The sequence below is a fragment of the Hippoglossus stenolepis genome, chromosome 11 (assembly GCF_022539355.2).
Source record: "Hippoglossus stenolepis isolate QCI-W04-F060 chromosome 11, HSTE1.2, whole genome shotgun sequence".
In the NCBI taxonomy this organism is placed as follows: Eukaryota; Metazoa; Chordata; class Actinopteri; order Pleuronectiformes; family Pleuronectidae; genus Hippoglossus; species Hippoglossus stenolepis.
Genome location: NC_061493.1, coordinates 3,244,700 through 3,265,144, shown reverse-complemented (window position 1 = coordinate 3,265,144; position 20,445 = coordinate 3,244,700). Strand labels below are relative to the sequence as shown.

Genomic DNA, 20,445 nt, shown 5'->3' with positions numbered 1-20,445 from the left:
GTAAATCCTCCTTTAATGATTTTCCCAGGCCCACATGCAGACTCCAGTACAGTTTCTGATCCCAGTCTGTGACTCTCTCCTCTCTCTCCTCAGCTCAGTGCAGCTCACACTGTATTTACCGGTGGTTTGGAGGCGGGTCCGCTCCATTGTCCGCTGCTTTTTGGATCCATTCACTGTATAACACGCTGGTCCACAACCAGTGGACTGAAGTTTTTCAGCTTTGTTTTGGGGGAAGTCTCGTGTCGCTGCTGCCTGGACCTGCTGATCTGCCTGATCGTTACCTGGGACTACTTTCCTCTCGCAGTGCTGTTCTGAGTCTGCTGCAGGAGACATGTGGCACCGTCTGTCTCTGCTGCTCCTGTGTTGTGCTCTGACCGGACTCGATGCTCTGGAGGCGGACAGGAGCGACAAGATGCCGCCGACCGACGCTCCGGTGGAGGGTCAAAAAGCGGAGCAGGACGCTGCTCCCTCCGCGGCGGCGGCCAACGCGGAGCCGGGTCCCCGAGAGGAACAGCAGCGGCCCGCGGGGAGAGACGCTCCTGCTGCGGGTGCAGAGGGGAGAGTGGAGCAGCCCACCGCCGAGCCTCTGGAGGATGAGCTGGACAACCAGGAGAACATCATCAGCCAGGTCAGTGACATGTGTCCCTGGAAACATCTCATCTGTCGCCAAACTTCATTCAGAAAACTCAAACTTTGTTCAACTAATCCACTTCAAACTGGTAGAGAGGCACTAATCTGAGCAGACCTATCCAATGTGTCCAAATTAACATTTCTTCCTCCTGTATAATTCACATGATCATCCTAGTTCATTAGATGTGTTCATCGGTTGTAAAAATGTATAGATAATTAATTAATCTATTAATGTATTGAGTATTCTCAATGTGTTTAACATACAGCACATATGAACTGAATTATCTGCACAACACATACCCCAACATCTGGTGCCTGTAGGCCTATTACAGTAGTTGTACCTGGAGGAGATGGATGCATGACCCAGATAAATTGTCCTTTACTGAGAATGATTGGAAAGATCAGAGTTTAATTCCCACTCTCTTATAACACCTCACTTGATCTCAAGTCTTGTGTGTCAGGTCACTCCTCAGTGGTGAACCCATTTGGAGCAAAAAAATAGTTCCATTCACTTCATTTAGCACGAAAATAAATCCCTCATGTGGATTCAAAGCACTTTTTTTGGGGGGATGCAAATCTCCAATCTCTCATTTCCTGTATGAAAAGTGATTGTGTTATGTAGACACAGCACTTTTTACTCTGCCATTTAAACACAGCCCAAACTCCCACAGTTTGTCAGTTCAGCTTAAATGACGTGGTAAATCAGGCCCAGAGCTTGTGTGTGTGTGTGTGTGTGTGTGTGTGTGTGTGTGTGTGTGTGTGTGTGTGTGTGTGTGTGTGTGTGTGTGTGTGTGTGTGTGTGTGTGTGTGACCATGGTAACAGTTTGCATCCCTCTGGCGGTTGGTTATATAATATCCTTCAAACTGTAAGAGCTCCAAACCAAAAAGGCCCTGTTTGTAAACGCATGAGGTCTTTCTTCTTCCCAGGCAGCTCACCACTGCTGCAGCTGCACATCATCACTCATGCTGCTACCCTCCTTCCTTTTAGCTCTCATTCACGTGCTTATAGCTAATAAACAGCATATAATAATACATAGCATTGAGTCCACATTCATATTTATTATTTCTTCAAAGTTTCCTCCCATCAGAGTGAGTTGAAAAGTTCTTACAGAGCAAGAATCACAAACTCTGTCCTTCTCTCTTTCAGTTGCTGGGTGATTACGACAAAGTAAAGACTGTGTCATCAGGCTCCGATTGTGTGTGCCGCTGCATTGTTCGACCAATCAAGCGCTCTGACTGCAGCCGTATCCCTGACAGTGGCCCAACATCGCTGTCCCAGGATTTTTACACTGTGGAGACGGTTACCAAGGGAACAGACTGCAAGAAGTGTGTGTGCATGGTGCCGCCTTCAGCTGTCAACCCATGTGAGGGAGAGTACAGGTTTAAAAAACTGCAGGAGGCCAGCAAGGATGACATAAAGGTAGAAACATGTATGATATGGAAAGTTATTCTATATCTATTGGCTACAAAGGTCAAACAATCTTCTGAAGTAGTTCAGAGTTTGAACATTAGTTAAAGATGTTGTTTACAATCACAATCAAAGCGTATTCTTTCTCTCTTCTTTTTTCTGTGTCGCGCATCTTCTGTCTGATAAGCTGGCAACTATTATGGACTTGTTGGAGGGCTCTCTGTATGGAATGGACTTGTTAAAGCTCCACTCTGTCACCACCAAACTGCTGACCAAGATGGACAACATGGAAAAAGTGAGGACACACACACACACACACACACACACACACACACACACACACACACACACACACACACACACACACACACACACACACACACATACATGTGCACAATGCACCAATCTATGAAAGCTGTAATTTCCACTTGGTGTGTGTGTGACTTATCCACCTCATTGTGCAAACATTCAGTTTGATTTTCTCACTAAAGTTTGTCTAAAATGTGTAACTACCGCTAGTGCAGTGCCTGTTCTAAACCTGTCTGATTGGAATGGGCTGTTTGCTTGTCCTGTGCTAATGCTCTATACTTTAGAATTATTACTTATCATTAGTGAGTCCTCATCAAACAGTTCTACAATATACTGTCACTTTTCAGTGCTTATTTGCAGGACGTTGTGTGCAGAGCTTTTTTATAAACAGTCAGTTTATAAAAAACACAGTTGGTGCAGAGAGACGTTTGAAACCTTTTGTTAAACCCACCTGGTTTATCTGCAATTAAGATTTTATAGTCAATGTTTTTCATGACAGAAAACTGGATTTGCTTTACTTCAAGTATTTGGTTTATAGATAAGATTGAATGATGAACTGAACTGGTGTTATTTTTCCATAATTTGTATGTATGAATTTTCACAATCTTCAGACCCAAGTTTGCAACTTTTCGAAATAAAAGCTCTCTAACTCAGATCAATATGGAGCAGTACGGGAAAAGGAATGTTGTGCTTATACTTTGAAGACAGCTTGTCAAAGAGGGCGTGATTATATGAATGTTGCTGCCATGAGATCACCCGTGAATTTCTGTGTCAGCCCAATATGGTGAAAGAAAACAAATTAAATCCTCATAATGAGCAGACGAGCCAGATATTATTGGCCGCAGCCCACATGCATTCCTCAGACAGACAGATGTTTGTGGAATTAGGAGGTAGATAGCAGCTCTGAGTATAAAAAAAATGGATGGATTAATCTATGTTGCCTTCATGTTCATTACTAACTGCAATTTTAAATATATGTAATCTAATTAGTAACATTCATATGTATCTTTTTTGGTTGAAGATCCCTAGATGCCATTAAATCCCCATGTATGTCTTTTTGCATTGTGGTAAGATTCCAGTATGATTCATTTGAAGATGATTGCCTTGCACAAAGGGAATGTCACTCCTTAGAGTTTAAGGCTGTGACCATAAACTGCAACGTTCAATCAGTGTCTGGCTGGAAACCTTTTTTCATCTCTCATCTCTCTCTCTCCCTTTATTTTACTGGAGTTCCTGTAACTCTAGAGACTGTTGTGAAATCCTCCAGAGAGCAGGAGATCTGTCACCATTAAGGTGACCGTTAAGATCATGTTCCATTAAGACCATATTTTCTATTAACCTCGATGACTGATAGATGATACTGTTACTTGTTTGGTTTGTTAATGAAGAACAGTGGCCTCTTCCTGTTGCTTTACATCAACCCAACCCATCTAATCAATCAGTTAATTGGCGGTGTGATTGATTGGTTTGCAAGTGTAAGGGCCTGATCACATACAGGTGAATGCAAAGGGAATATCGCAGGTCAAAGTTCATCAAAGTTTAACTCCACGCAAGTGAACCTGAGGGGAACATTCGCCTCAGGTTAGGGTTACGGATACATTTGCATATGTGTGACCAGGCTGTGAGACATGTAGTTTCAGCCTAATATAAACTGTTTGTATTCTAATGGATTGGATCTGTGCCCATTCACTTGTTTACTGGTATGTAGATTTGCTTGCAGACAGTTTAATGCAAATTGTGCTTTTATAGGTAACTGTAAGTTTAATGTTTGCCCTTAATGTCATCCTGTGTTTGCGCTCCAGGCCTTTGCACGTAACTTTACAGAGAGAGCAAGAGAGAAAGAGCGTGCAAAGGACAGAGCAAAAGAGAAGGAGAAGGAGAAAAAGGCCCAGCAGAAGAAAAAGAAAGTGACTGATCTGAGTCATACAGGACAGAAGAATCGAGCCCCTGCCTCCGCTAACAAACAGGTATTCATTATCACGCATCTATTGCCCCTCTGTCCGTCCTGGGAGAGGGATCCCTCACTTGTGACTGTCCCAGAGGTGTCTGTGTTTTCCCTTATTAAAGGTTTTTCCTCACACTAGTCAGAGGGTAAGGACGAAGGATGTTGCACCATATACAGATTGTTAAACCCTACTAGGCAAATTATGATTTGTGAATATGGACTGTAAGAATTCAATTTGATTTGATATGATACCCATTATTTGAAAATGTGTGTCTGAACAGATATATACATATTTTTTTAATCTGTATCCCAAAACATATTAACTGCAAAAAAGCCCAAATTCTTTATAAACTGGACTGAATGTTGCTCGTGCTGTTGCAGAAGAATAATGACGTTCAGCTGAAGAAGAACCAACAGCAAGATATTCTGGAACAACAAGAGCCAACCAGCAACAAGACAGCAAGTCAAAAGCCAGTCAAAGAGAAGAACAGCATGGTCGTCAAGGGCATGACCTTCTATAAGGCAGAAGAAGAGAGCTATAAGACGAATGACAGAGGTAGGGCAAAGAATAGTAAGTCTGGTGCATCTCTAATGATTGATATCCCAACAACTATTACAGTGACTTGAGACTGAAGTAAAATAAATGTTAAAAAATGTCCTGTCTTATTTCCTTCTCTCACAGCGACTCTGACTGCACATACTTCATGGGACTTACTGATTTCTGACCAGCTCCCACCTGACAGGACTTTCCCCATCCAGGATCCAGGACCTGCGCCCACTGTGAGCACAGAACCAGACGGCAAGGAGGCATCAAGGAGAGTAAGCAGTCCAGCACCAACCCAGCCGCTAACCGATCATCCCACCACCACCCAACAAACCACCACTACAGCCAAACCAGCCCCCACCACCATACAAGCTTCAAGTTCCAATATAAGTCCACCTGTTGATGCGCCTCCCACGGCAGGGTCTCAGCAGGAACCCAAAAGACGACTTAGCTGGACGGAGAGCCCTAAGGACCAGCCGAAGACCACCAAAAAGCCTGGTAGAGACACATATAGTACACTAGTTTATCAGTTAGTGATTGCATGTATTTATAATTGAGATCCTGTGATGTTCCTGATTCATGCATGTGTTCTTGCAGGGATGTGTAAGGACACAGTAGCCAGCCTCTCTGATCCGGTCCAGCACAACTCCTACGGCCTAAGTGACGGAGCCTGGATGAGAGATGCACGCGGCCATGGCAACGTCATCTACCTAACCAGCGGGCTCTATGGCAACAACCTGCAAGAGTTCAGAGACATGGACACCTTCAAATCAGGTTGTTTGTGTGTCTCTGTGTGTTTGTGTGTGAGTGTGTGTGTGTATGTGGAAGTGAAATAACTGTTTAAGTTTAAGTTAACCTATCTCTTTCTTTTTTTTCTGACACATATTTTACAGTGCTACTACACACAGGGTCTTAAAAAGTCTAAATGTAATAATCTGAACCCTTTTCAAAAAGTCTCTTTTGTTGCTCTTAAAAATAGCTTTTTTTGAATGTTTTGGAGTTATGATTAGTTTGTAATGCCTCCGTGTTGTAGTTCTTTGTCCACGATACTGTTACTAGCACGTCGTAAAAAAAACAAGAACAAGACTAATGTGGAACTGATGGTTGGTTAGAATTAATAAAAGTACATTCGGCCTGGCTGAGGGAAAGACTATGGATATGGATTAGCTAGATATTGCAGAGTTTCGAGATTTATTCTCTACTCCTCTACGTCACCTTACATTCAATTATTGTAAAGTAATTCTGGGACTCAGCTACAGTATCTATTATACTTGACATAGGTCTTAAATTTCATTATGGTCTTAAAAAGTCTTAAATTCAACTTGACGAAACCTGATGTGTTTGTATCCTGTTGGTAGCAGCTCCTGTTTGGATCCACGTTGTGCTTTGTTTCACTCGTTTGTTGTCACGTGTAATTCTGACCGGCTGCATGTGTTCTGCTTGTTCATCCTGCTCAGGTCAGGCGAGTAATTCGTACAAGCTGCCCTATAGTTTCACCGGCACGGGCCACGTCGTGTTTAATGGGGCTTTCTACTACAACCGTGCGTTCAGCAGGGATGTCATCAGATACGACCTGAGGCACCGATATGTCGCCGCCTGGACCACGCTGCACGATGCGATACTGGAGGAGCAAGCTCACAGAACGCAAACTGAGGTAAGACTCGTAGCACACTTTGCGTGAGCATGGTAATTGTGATGTAACCCCACAGGAGACACTGCATGATGATTTACTCAAAGAATACACACTCAGGACCCCTTCACGGACCTGAAAAGGTCAGAGAGGGAACAAAAGCAAAAGAAAAAACTATTACCTATACATCAACACACTATAGATCAAATCTGTTCACTGACCATCAAATATGGCAAACTCACATTTTTCATTCACACATACCAAACTTTTGAGCATGAGGCCTGCCAGGTCTCTTTGTTCAGGAAGAGTGAACCAGGTGAGCTGGCTTCCTGTATACAGTCTGTGGGTGGAGCCACAAGAGGCCCTCAGCCGGGTAAGGGAAGGAGGGGAAGAAAGACAGGATGTTGCACATGTTAGCTTAGCCTTAAGACGTGAAGCAAGGAGGAAACAGCTTGCTCTATCCAAAAGTCAGCAGAAGTAATAAACATCTTTGAAGCTCAAAACATTTTGACAGTGTGACACAGAGTTAACACTCTGTGACTTATTTGCCACATGGGGAGCTCAGGTTTTAATGTCAGTCTGTGTGGAGCTGCAGACAGTCTCCGTGCCTGGCTTGCTGTTCACATAGAATATTTCCATTATGAAAACCATGAATATAGAAAATAGTTTTAGAGACATTGTTGTTTGTGTACGGACGATGCTTATTAGAATTCAGGTGGTGATAGGCAAGGCAATGTCGTTTCTATAGAGCCTTTCAGGCATAAAAATAACTTTACAGAAGCTGAAGTGCAGTAGAGAAACCAATCAATTCAAGACACTGGACAACAATAGTGTTTTTAAGTTAGTTTTGAAAGTGTCTAATGTTGAGGCTCATTTAAGATTCTTAGGAGGTTGGTTTCACCTGCAAACAGCATCACAGCTTAAAAGTAGCTTTGCCGTGTTCAGCTCTGACCTAAAGATTTCTATTGTGTCTTTAAATAATCACAGAAAGTTTTGCTGCATCGAGTTATTATCTTGCTGTAGGCGTCGACACAGTGAGTCTATGGGGCAAATGGTAAGAGAGCTAAGTACATCTGGGTGTGATATGTCTAACTATGATAAACACTTTTATTGTCATGCATTTTGCACAGAGGAAGGTGGGTTTTTGTTGCCTTGACTAAACTTAGCAAATCATGACTCCAGCTCCAACTCCAGGCTTAGAAATAAGCCATGGAAATAATAATAATAAATAAATAATAATCTCACTCACTAGAAGTAGTATAAAGCAATTTTCCCAAAATTGAATATACTGTAGTGGTTTTAAAGCTGAATTCTTGTATTTTTCAACCTGGGTCCTATGTTTATACATGTGGGTGTGTAAATGGATGGTACAAAATCTGGTGTTAAACTTGTGGCTCTCTTTTTCCCAGGTGGAGTTTGCTGTGGATGAGTCTGGCCTGTGGTTACTCTACCCTGCTCTGGACACAGAGGGCTTTCACCAGGAAGTAATCCTGCTAACCCAACTCCATCCCCGCGACCTTCAGCCAATACGGAGCTTCCGCACAGGTCTTCGGCGTGGTCGCTACGGAAATAGCTTCCTGGTTTGTGGCGTGCTCTATGCTGTGAACAGTATGGAGCACCGCTACGCCAACGTGACTTATGCCTTCGACACGCACACGCTCACACACACCGTGCCGAGCCTTGCCTTCACGAACATGCACGCGCACACCTCACAACTGGCTTACTGCCCATTGGACAAGAAACTGTACGCCTGGGATGATGGACATCAGATGATGTATGATGTCATCTTTGCTTATTAGCACAATGAATGGACACAAGATGGAAGAAGTGATGGCAACAGGGATGGTCAACAGAAGGATAGATGAGTTCAAGTCAAAGCTGAGGACAGAAGATTAGCTGAACAGATCAATGTTTTTTATGGATCAGTCTAAGTGAATGTATTTTAGTATCAACCTCAACTGCTGCTCTACCACACACACCAAAGTCAGTATTAACCAGCCAGGGCCCCATTTACCATGATCTCTCTCCAGGTTAAGACGGTTTTCATTGTACGCTCTTAAATTTCCATAGCAGCACTATAGAGCTTCTCGGCTTCAGCTGTCAGGGGTGCTGGAGATGATACCTAATACATTTAACTTTCCTTAGCATAAAGCCTGGAATGTTCTAGTATGAAAACGAAGCGTAACGATCAGTGCAAAATACAGCATTCAGCTTGTTGCCCTTTATAATTCATGTTACTGTATAGAAGTTTAGGAAAGTAAATTCTGATTGATTTAGCTGCTGTTTGAGCCAGATGTTATCTAACTTTAATGAAAACTAAAATAAAGCAGCAGTGAGTCGTGTAAACTTCGTGAATATGAACAAGACAGAAGTAGAGGAGGACATCAGCATAATTTAAGGGAATTGTTCAGTTATTTAGTGCTTTTGTTCTAGTTTTGTTTTCTAATCTAACCACTATTGCTCATTGTACATAAAACATAAGCAACAATAGCATATAGATGTAAAAATGAACAAAAATGTAAATAAATCATGAAGGTTTGTTTTCTCCTACAGGTTCTGGAGCATCTGAAGAGGATCTTATCCTCTTACAAATGGGTTTGAGGTCCCTGTTAATAAATGATCCCTTCTAAGAGCATTGCCAGTTACGACGCCTTTGGGAAATATGGTTGTAAGGCTGATTTTATAATCACCTTATTCTCAAGATGCCCCCAGAGCAGCACTCACAATATTATACTTGTGTATATATAATCTTCTGGTAATGAAAGAAGATACAGACACACAATCTCTTCAGGTTCAGTGTATTAATGAGTCTATACTGTATGTTTTTATAATGAATGTCTGCCTATTTACCGTCGAGCCTGTCAGATAATGTTCCCATCCTGAGCTTTAGGACAGCTGGGAATGGAAGCTCTTAACCCCGTTACTGTCAGTGCTTCATGATTGAAGCTCAGTCCTTCCAAACTAATTTCACGCTAACACATGCTCCACATGCAGCTCCCCAGACAAGGTTGATTTCAACTGCTGTACAACAAGTTAGACTTTTTGGTCCGTTAATTTATAATAAAATGTTAAAACCAATCTTTTTCCATCTCTTTTTCCCTTTCATGGTGTTTCTGTCCCACTCCCCTGCCCGTCTTGTGCAGCTTGCTGTGGACATTACTTCTGGGGTTGATTTAGTTTTCCTGGAAACAGCAGAGCTACTGGAATAATCCCAGGGTGGAAAATAAGACCCAGCTCTGACTGAATACTCAGGACACACACCAGACCTTCTGCATGTTTAAGGGCCTTGCAAAGATTCAGATAGAGCCATGGACCGGTGTGCAAAAAATGACTGTACCTCAAACAACCTTTGTATTTCATTCCAAGCTGTGGTTTGGATCAGTTCTCTTTAAATTGGATCAGTTCTAATAAACTCAAAACAACAACTTTAATTATCAAAATGAGGACAATTGCATGTTTTCAAAGCTAGTGAGCAAATATGGAGTTAAGAAAGGGTCCAGTCATCCTTGCAGCTTCTGACACATGGTGTCTGGTGGGTTGGAGGTTGGGGGTTGAGGGGTTGGGGGGTGGGTGACCACCAAGCAGGATGCAGAGCAGAAAGATGCCCATTCATGTCAACCATACTCAAAAAGACCCACTGAGTCGTATGAATGTATGTGTGTGTCCTCTGTTAGTTTTCAAACCACTTCATCTAAATGTCTGAAAGCATGAGGACCACACACACACACACACACACACACACACACACACACACACACACACACACACACACACACACACACACACACACACACACACACACACACACACACACACACACACACACACACACACACGGATAGCAGGGGTATCTGATCTGTATATGCATTCTTGACCAATGAACTACAAATCTGTACCAAGAAAGAAAAAGGAAGAAAGAAATAGAAGATTAAGGAGGGTGTTTATCATGGAGATCATGGGCCTTTGGTTCATTAATAGTCTCACTCACAGGTCATTTATGTTTAACTCTAGCCAAGGAAGTGGAAGACAGTGAAAAGGGGAATGAAAGAAAGAAAAAAAGAAAGAAGAAAGGTTCATACAAGGGAAAGAAGGCAACAAGTCCTCCAACCTAAATGACCATCCTGAAATAGGGCAGCAGGCAAACCAGACTTTTATTATCATGATTAGAGGATTAAGACAAGGCTATTTATTACGTTTGGGCATAAAGCGTTAAGTTTAGAGGGCCTTCGTTGTCATGGCTACTAAACTAAACATGTGGTTAGGGTTGTGGAAAGGTCATGTTTAGAAAAACAACAATGACTTGGTTTCAAGTGGTAAGTGAACAGCGGTGCCCTCCGTTACAGTTCTGTGTTTTGTTGACTCATCCATCCACCACAACCTCCTCCTGACATTGACTCCCTCTCTGGTTCCCATAATAATAACTATGGCCACAAAAACATACCTAACAAAAAAAAAGTTGTGTCATGATATGCTCTGTTCATGGTTGTCATGTTTTTAGGGGAGGAAAGTCAAGAAAAGGAGAAAAAATGGCAAGGAGGCATGTGAAGGTTAAAGGTCACAGAGAAGATGACAAAACAGGATCATGCAACTTTGAATTTTAACGTAAAAACAAATAAAGGTTGTATTTTACAACTTTAAGCTTGATTTCTGGTTTATGGCTGACACTGGTATGTGGGTGTGATATGTATTTTGAATCTCGCTGCAGATTTTCAGAGTAGTGGTCTGGTGCAGGAGGCTGAGGCAGACGAGGGTGATATAATAGTCGAGGTATGATGGAATAAAAAGCATAGATGGTTTTCCTCTATTGATTTTTCGTTGGAATGTGCAATGTAGACTTTCCTTGGAACTGTGGAACTGTCCAATCTTGACCTGAGTGAAAAAAGAGAGGAAACACGTGTTAGTCGACCCCTCCCAATTTGATTTTCAGATTGTATCATTATAATAGAACACAGATGTAAATTTACATAACTGATGATTAAAGAGTCTATAACAGATGTTCCACAAGAGTTAAATATTCCACTGGTATTAAAGACGTAGAAGAGTTCAGGTTATTGTCAATACGTTTTGCTATTGCTTCCTAACAAATGCAATTGCATTAATAGCTATTTATTTTCAGAAATGTTGCAGGTTCAGTATCAGACTTTATTGTTTTACTTGCCAAGACCTGTCTCTAACAATGGCAACACTGTTAACACTGCTAACTTTGCTTCTATTTCTATCACTTCTGTGCTTCTACTGCAGTTTGCTCACCAAGTAGTCAGGCCCAGCTCAGCCTGTCTGTCGGGGCTTACAGACACTAGGATGACACCACAGGAGCAGTATAGAGGCATTTTATGTTTTTTCTGTTGTTTTTTACGTTTGAAGAATTGGTCGCCATTTACTTCAATTGTATTGGATTCAGCTGCAACGCTGTTTACCCCAGAAACTCCTAAAGTGTTTTGTGGACTCAAACACTTCACCCACCCCTCCATCAACAAAGTGGTGTGTGGATAATGAGTGAATTTTCTTTTTTGGGTGAACTATCCCTTTAACAAGAACTGGTGTTAAGTGTTGTCTATCTTACCAGAGAGTGAGACAAACTCAGACTCCAACTCCGAACAGTAAAAACATCTAACATGTCTTTTGTTGGTCGTGAAAGATGAAAATGTGAGGAATAAATGAGGAGATCAGGAGATCACGGTGGTTTGAATATTGTGGTTAAATTTACAACATACAGGGACTCAGCTTTAGCTTCCAACCAAACCTTCAGTGACACTAGACAGGAAATACTAGAAAGCAGAGGAGACATGAATGGTGAGAACAGAGGTGAAGAGAGGAGGAAAGCGGTGGAAAAATAATGGAGAGGAAAAAGAGAGGGAGACAGGAGAGTGAGCTAATGTGTCCCACAGACATAAGAACATCTGGTTTGTTACTCTGCGTTTCTCAGACAGACAGAAAGAAGTATTGATAGACAAAAATATTGTTGTGGTTGACACAAAATGACGGAGACAACACAAATATAACACGTTTGTTCTGCTAAAAGAGAAACTGTGATGAATTGGACTGAAAGTAATTTAAATATTTGAAGGTTAGAAGATGTTTATTAAGCCCCAGTCACACAATATGGAAAATCCCTTTGTTTGCCAAGTCTGTCCGCAGCCAGAATCTTATCTGCAATGAGAAATAGAACGACAGATTTAGCTAATTCTGGAGAGTTGAAAAGGAGTTCTTGCACGAATCTCCAAATATTGCAGTTGTGACAGACTCCTGCAGTTTGCTTCCAAAAAACTCTTACACTCTTTGGGGAAATGACCGAGACCACAATTAGTGAAAATCACCTTTCCAGTACGTCCAATCACACCAGCAGACCGTTCCCAAGTGCTTACTGAGCAGAAATCCTTACTATTTGTACTCTAACCGCAGTCACAGGGCTGAGGGTTTTAAAGTGACTCACATCCTCCATTATGTCACTCCGTTGCTCTCCTACTGTTATTCCTGTAACTCTTCGTTGGATCAATATACAGGAAGCAGATTCATGAGAGTGTGCTTGTAGTCAGGTGCAGACCATGAGCAAATTTGCAGTTTTAAATGAAATCTCTGCTTTTTTAATGGCTCTGCTGAGCAGTCCAGACTGAAGTCTTGAAATCTGATCTGTCTGGACAAAGACAGGAAACAAGAGCAGAGAGAAGGGTCCACAGGCAGAGTATTGAACCATAGACCTTGTAGTTATGTGGTATGGGCCTCAACTACCAGACGCCTACTTCAAGTAGATCTAATTTATTCCTAACACAAATCAAATCCCCATCAAAGATTCTCTCCTGTAACCTGCTGATTTTGTACAGAAAATTGAGAACAATAACCTAATCAAAAACGCTATATAAATACAGACCATTTACCATTCAATCAGTCTGCCGAAGTTTATTAATGAACAATGTATGACACAAATATTCTTTAAAGTTGCTAAGGCATCAGACAAATAAAATGACAGGGCTCAAATACAGAATAAAAACTTGTTTTAATTCAAAGGGGAGGTCACTGAAGTTTACCGAACTCTTTTGGAGGATAGAAAACTGTGGCCATAAAGGAATGAACATGGTCAGTAAGGCTCAAGCCACATCACACCAGCACCTCCATCAGTCTGGACCGTTGACACAAGGCAGCATGGCTCCATGGATTCATGCTGTTGTCTCCAGATTGTGACTCTGATCTGCAGCCTCAGCAGAGGTTTTTTCAGTCTTCAACTGTTCAGTGTTGGTGAGCCTGTGTCACTGCGTGTGCTACTGGGCACCTCCAGTTTTCTGTTCCCCCCCCCCAGGTATCTTTCTGGACTGATTGGGAAACTGAGATGCTGGACACTGGCCGGACACTGACACCACTTTGATCAAGTAACAACAACCCTCATATTTTTGATCATCTCATCATCAAACACTTCCTAACATCTTCATCGGTGTCTTCTACATGTATGGCTCGACCTTTTCATCTGGAGATATTAGTCGTCTTTGTTTTTTCATTTCTGTGTCTGTCGCCTGTTAGAAACCTTTATACTAGTGAGCGAAGTCTGCAGAGGCTCTCACTCAGATATTTACGGTCACACATACAGCCCCTCTGGAGAAAATCCTGGAGAGTTCAGTGCATGTGTGAAAGCAGCCTGGATATTACATTTGATCCTGTATGCATTTTTGATCAGCACATAACAACACTAAGAAGGCCTTTTTTCAAACATTAAGCATAAAAGTCAATGTTTTCTGTCTATAGCAGATAGTGGGACTTTGTTACAGGCCACATATTTAAAGTTTTTAAATGCTTTAGAATGCTAGAATTGTAACTAATTCCAGAAAAGGGAAATAGTACCAAATTTAGCTTCAATTCCCTTGCTCCATCAGAATACAGGGCTCCTGTATGTCTGTTAAAAAGATGTCAGCAGGCTGCAGGGCCTTTGCCTTTTCCTTTCCTGCCCTCGTCCTCTGGAACAACCTCCCTGCTGACACCCACTGTCTGACTCTGTGGAAGCTTAATCCCTAAAACTCATCTTTCAGTTCAGTTTTTTTGTGTATGTTATCAGATGTGTATGTTGCAGGATGTGGTAACTTATGGTTCAATTTACAGTGATGTCAGGTTTTCTGCGTTTAGAGTGGTATGTTTGAATAGTATGTTGTTCTGGTCGTGGAAACAACAGAGATCCAATCAGCTCCTGGCTCTAACTCTGCATTTAATGACACAGAGAGTTTAACATTAATCCTGCAATATAAGTCTCAGAAAGCAAGAGAATTAGGTTATTTTACAATGTCCTTTTAAAGCATGAGAAAGTTCTACATGGTTCAAGGATTTAGTGTCTTTATTTGTACAAAGTTTCAATGAACCAAAATGGTACATGATCGGTCACAGGACTCGCAGTATTTGAGTTATATGAATTAGAAATACTTCTGCTGTCTGCAGAAAGAATACAGACAGTACTGTATTAATAATAACTAAAATGCTTAAAACTGTCATGCTTCTTTAACAATAAATAAAAATGTGAACCTCACTCAAATCTTAAAGAGGGTTGAATGGTTTCAGTCTGCGAAGCTGACAAACCCTGCAGTGTTGTGAGGTCTGTGAGCTAGAAAAGGTTATGGAAAAAAGAAGAGGGAAAGAAAGAGGACAGAACAGAAATTCATCAACGTTACCAACTTAGCACCTCGTCACTAAAAAACAAAAAAAAACTAATTCAAGCAGCATCTGACATCTGCATCACTCCACTTACATTTTATTACTGTAATAATTCAATATCAACTTTATTAGCAGACACACAACTACAGACATTCAGAGCACTGGCCGACTAACACGACTCTGTGACTGCAAACACAACCATTCATTCAAATCAAAAACATATTGGCCAAAGTATCTTGTTTAAAGCACTTAACCAAAGATTTCTTAAGTCCTGCTCTTCATTTGATACTCGTGCAGGCCAGGAGAAAAGAGGATGATACTTTTATAGACAAGTTGAAGTAAGTGGAGACAGAACAAACAAAGGAGTTCTTTAACCAGCAGATGTGTCTTGGTCTGGTGGAAGATTATTTTCATTTAAACCATTTTAAATGAAACGTTTAAAATGAGTCACAGAATGGCATCAGAGGTATCAAGTTTTGTCTCAGATATTCTAAATTATCAAGATGAAAGTTGAATATATTCGATTCATACTGACTAACAAGCAGATAGGACACAGTATCAACAATGTCTTACTGCTACTAATTCCGGTTGAGTCCTACAGATCCAAAGTTCAATCACAGACACATTTTTTAATCCGACAATTATTTATATGTGTCAGGAGCTGGAGCCAATTCAACTGATCTGGTTAGAGGTGGGTACACCTGACATTAAAATGAGATTAGGATAGACTTTATGTCCAAAAAGTGATTGACAGGTTGTTTGATTGATGACTTTGACCCGGAGTGCCAGAAGAACATCCACACAGACATGGGGGGACCTTGAAAACTCCACAGAGAAAGACCCAAGCCAAACCAGGATTTAAACCTAGAACCTTCTTGCTCTGTGTGTGTGTGTGAGAGAGAGAGAGAGAGAGAGAGAGAGAGAGAGAGAGAGAGAGAGAGAGAGAGCATGCAAGGGGAGAGAGGTTATTGAACTTGCATCGTCTCTTTGTGGCCACCATGAGATCAATCACCACTACCCAGTGGTTACACACTCCAGATTAGGGGACGGATCCAGGATTTTCTTTGACAATGTGAAATAGAAACCAGTTCAACTTTTGAGTTTTAATGGTGGTCGTGAATTGATCAATTATACAGTATGCTTTCAAAACTGTATGTGTGCGTGTGTGAGAAATATATTATTTATTTTGTAACACTGAAGGGATTCGCTCATGTGTAATCATATATCACTTAATATGGTGACAGCTATGTTATAGCATGTAATTAATCAATTGTCAATGTCTTAAATAGCTTAGTTCATTATAAACAATCAAAAATATTTGAGTTTTGATATTCTGTTAATAAATGCTTATGCTAATAAAGTGTTACTGTAAGGAGAAGGCTTTCATTGACTTTCGGTGCACTCATCTTTGTTAACTACAGAGAAAAAAATTGCTCTGTCTGTTGTCCTGTTAAATACTGAAAATAATCAATGCAAATAATAAAAAGAAAAAATAGAAAAAAAAGAATAATTTAATATAATGTAACCCACTTGTGGTTAAGTTACGATCTACTCTAGTTTCGATGAGGAACTGAGGAATATAGACTGTAATAACCATAAATGAAAGTACACAAGATACACAACAAGTTAAATGGCAAAATGTAACTTTAATAACTGAAATTGGCAGGGGATAATTCACAGTGTATGTAGCAGTCTCCAAAAGCTGTTCTCACTCTGTCCATAAGACCCGACCCCTTTTTTGTATCACGTCAATCCAGTATTAGGAAAGATTATGAAAACCTACATTTACAATAACATGCGAGTATAATATTTATCTCTTCAAAATAACACTACAGTAATAATGAACAACAATTTTGTTCACTTGTAGTACTAAGCAATTGACTCTCAATTGATTTTTCTTTATAACAAGAAAAATATGTAACTAGAAAATAAAGGAGCTGCTATAGCATCAAGTTAAATTTCTGTAAAAGTGTTTTCTATTTCAATTGCATATTTGTTACGAACCAAGAGCTTACTGCTTTAGTTCACTTTCTGGATTAAACCACTATACACCTCTCCGTAGCACCTCTTCAATAGGCAATACACATGCTGACACGTAGCATGTGTACACAACTTGCCACATTAGCTTCAGACTATTATTCAATCGAGATCAATGAAAAGAACCGGGAGCTTCTGGGCTCTGGTCCTTTTGTCCCAGGTACCTTCGATTTCTCAGTTAGCTGATAAATATATAATATATAAAAGGTTTACTATCTCTATTAAACTTCCAATGGTTTGTTTTAATTCCTCTATTGTGATTCTCCCACATGAGCACTTCTCTGCTCTCTCACACACCACCGATCATGCAGGTGCGCTGTGTAATCCGTCAATCATGTTGACCTGGAGGCGGGACTTGATCAGCTGACCTCTCACTGCTTAAATGAAATAAGAATAATCCTTGATGTATATTTGAACCCTTTATTGCTACTGGGTTACAATAATCTATCTTTGTTCATCAAGGGTCCAAATAAAGCTACATTGTAACCTGCTGACTTCATCACAATGACAACCTACTTAATGACAGTGTGTTAGTTAAAAGTATCATTTCACTTCTGTCTCATGAGAGTGAGATGTGCTTTAGCGATTTATGAAATACAGCAATTATTTATTTCTTTAAGAAAATAACAATGGATTGTAATTTAGTTGACAACATTTTCTTGTCTTCTATTCACAGACGTTACCTGTCCTTGAAAAGGAGGCCACAGACACTAAAGAAGACAAAAACCATCAGGATCATCGGATCAGGTGATATTCAGAATGCTGCCTGTGAGAGCTCTGGCAACAATTTTGGACTAAATGCCAAAGTTAAATGGTTTGGCAAAGGAAGCATGCGCTGGAGTGGTGTCCGTCCCCCTTCTACAGTGAGTTTTCCTCGCAGAGTCCCACTGACATTTTGGTCGTCCACGCCACTGGCAACAATCTGGGACTCATCCCTGCAGGCAACTTGCAGCTGCTATAACCAGGGACCTGATGCAGCTCCACAAAGACTTCCCTGCAATTCATACAGCACTTCTTTAAGCAGCACTTTCTCTGTCACACACCACTCATTAACTGTTGACTCAGCCATCAGGGCCATTTTACCCAAGGACACTTCAGTATTCGGACTGGAGGAGCAAGGGATCAAACCAGTGACCTTCTGGTTATATTTGTGACTTATATTTTTACAGAAAGGACTTTGTAACTTTACAACCTGCTCAACCTTCTGAGCCATCAGTCCCTATCATGTATAAATTACCTTATTGTTTATTTTTCCCCCACCTCTGGATTGGAAGACCTTTTTTTATCTTTCCTACTCTCCGCCAAACAAATCCTCTGAAACTTATTTTGTTACATGCCATCTACTAGATGATACTATATATATATATACTTTTATATCTATCTATCTATATATATATATATATATATATATATATATATAATAAAAGGGGAAATCATTCACATCAGCTGCTAGAGCAGCTTCTCATCTGCTAGAGCAGCTCCTCTCCTCTGTCCTTATTCTTCTAGATCTTTCTGCTGCATTTGACACAGTGAACCACCAGATCCTTATTTCCTCCCTTCAGGACCTGGGTGTCTCAGGCTCTGCTCTCTCCCTGCTCTCATCCTACCTCAACGACTCTCTTACTGAGTAACTTGGAGAGGATCTGTGTCTGAACCTTTCCTCTCACTACTGGGGTCCCTCAAGGTTCCGTCCTGGGTCCCCTCCTCTTCTCTCTGTACACCAACTCTCTCGGCTCTGTCATTCACTGACATGGCTTTTCCTACCATAGCTATGCTGATGACACCTAACTAATCCTCTCTTTTCCCCAATCTGAAACACAGGTAGCAGCACGAATCTCTGCCTGTCTGACTGACATCTCTCACTGGATGTCCGCACACCACCTGAAAATTAACCTTGACAAGACTGAACTACTTTTCCTTCCAGGGAAAGACTCTCCCACCCACGACCTGACTATTACCTTTGACGACTCCGTGTTAGCCCCCACCCAGACTGCTAGAAACCTGGGTATGACACTCGACAGTCAACTCTCCCTTACTGCCAACATTACTGCAACCACACGTTCCTGTAGATACATGCTGCACAACATCAGGAGAATACATCCCCTTCTCACTCAGGAGGCGGTGCAGGTTCTGGTCCAGGACCCTGGTCATCTCACGCCTAGACTACTGCAACTCCCTCCTGGCAGGTCTACCTGCTAGTGCCATCAGACCTCTGCAGCTCATCCAGAATGCAGCAGCTCGACTGGTCTTTAACCTAAATTCACTCACACTACTCTGCTCCTCCGCTCCCTTCACTGGTTACCAGTGGCTGCCCGTATCCGTTTCAAAACATTAGTACTTGCGTACCGTGCTGCGAACGGATCGGGTCCAGTCTACATCCAGGACATGGTCAAACGTTACACCCCAGCCCGTTCACTCTGCTCTGCATCTGCCAATCGGCTTGTTGCTCTGTCACTGCGAGCTAAACACTCATCAAAATCACGACTGTTTGCTCTACCCGCTCTACCCCGAGCCACAGCCGAGGAGAGAGGGTAGAGATGTTTAGGACTAAGTTGTTGTGTCCAATAACAGAAATGACCATAAGCATGTAAATCAACAGTGACATCATCAAGCACCTTCTGCAAGAGAGGTCACGTAAAACACACACACACACACACGTTTTTACTTCAGCTTATTCAATCCATTCTTTCCACCTCTTTTACATGACTCAGTTTTTGTTGCGGGTCACAGGGTCTCACTCCTCCCTCCCCCTGCTCTCTGCATAAAATTTCCAGTGTGTGCGCTCCAGTTTTCCAGACGTCAAGTTGGACGGTGGCAGCTGAGTTACAGTGGAACAGCCTCACTCATGTCGCTGACTGTAACAGTCCAAGATGCTGTGCATGAAATATGGTCCAAAGCAAAAGGTTGTATGTAGTGGAGGACTGTAAATAAACAAACAGCAGATGCCACAATCAAATGATATTTGATGGGTTATACAGATGAATAACGTAATACATGATTCATCGACACAACAGTAATACCAACTGTTCCTATTTTTAAATCACATTTTCCAGGACCATTAAAATTCTCCACTCAAACCCAGGATGAGGACAACAAACAAATCTGTAAACACTATTCATAAAATCCTACATAACAGTATTATAAATATGAATTATTCCACGATACAATTTCTTACTTTGTTAGAAAAATGTATAAGCTAAAATCTGTCAGCTATTTGTTTGTATTAGGTTTTAGCAAAGAGTCCTCACGTGCGAAATGAAAAATAAATAAAATCTTTAAATTGTTGCCACATCACAACTGTTGTATCGTTTATG

General features: G+C 41.3%; 1 protein-coding gene across 2 annotated transcripts; it reads left to right on the top strand.

Annotated features, from left to right (window-relative positions):
• Positions 1–41: 41 nt before the first annotated feature.
• On the top strand, positions 42–9,523 carry LOC118117787 (olfactomedin-like protein 2B). Of its 2 annotated transcripts, none has more exons than XM_035170336.2 (9): positions 42–628; positions 1,778–2,050; positions 2,226–2,333; positions 4,150–4,314; positions 4,674–4,848; positions 4,975–5,334; positions 5,434–5,610; positions 6,294–6,490; positions 7,876–9,523. In XM_035170336.2, exons 1-9 carry the CDS (start codon positions 332–334, stop codon positions 8,263–8,265), a joined length of 2,142 nt encoding a protein of 713 aa, XP_035026227.1. In that variant the 5' UTR covers positions 42–331; the 3' UTR covers positions 8,266–9,523. The 2 variants fall into 2 exon arrangements, with proteins under 2 accessions (XP_035026227.1, XP_035026226.1); XM_035170335.2 differs by having other exon boundaries at positions 4,674–4,863.
• The last annotated feature ends 10,922 nt before the right edge of the window (positions 9,524–20,445 follow it).

Coding starts and splice junctions, on each gene's coding strand:
- LOC118117787 (XM_035170335.2), top strand. CDS start 332: ATGTGGCACCGTCTGTCTCTGCTGCTCCTGTGTTGTGCTCTGACCGGA. Junction 2,051..2,225: donor CCAGCAAGGATGACATAAAG/GTAGAAACATGT, acceptor CTGTCTGATAAG/CTGGCAACTATTATGGACTT. Junction 5,335..5,433: donor GAAGACCACCAAAAAGCCTG/GTAGAGACACAT, acceptor GTGTTCTTGCAG/GGATGTGTAAGGACACAGTA.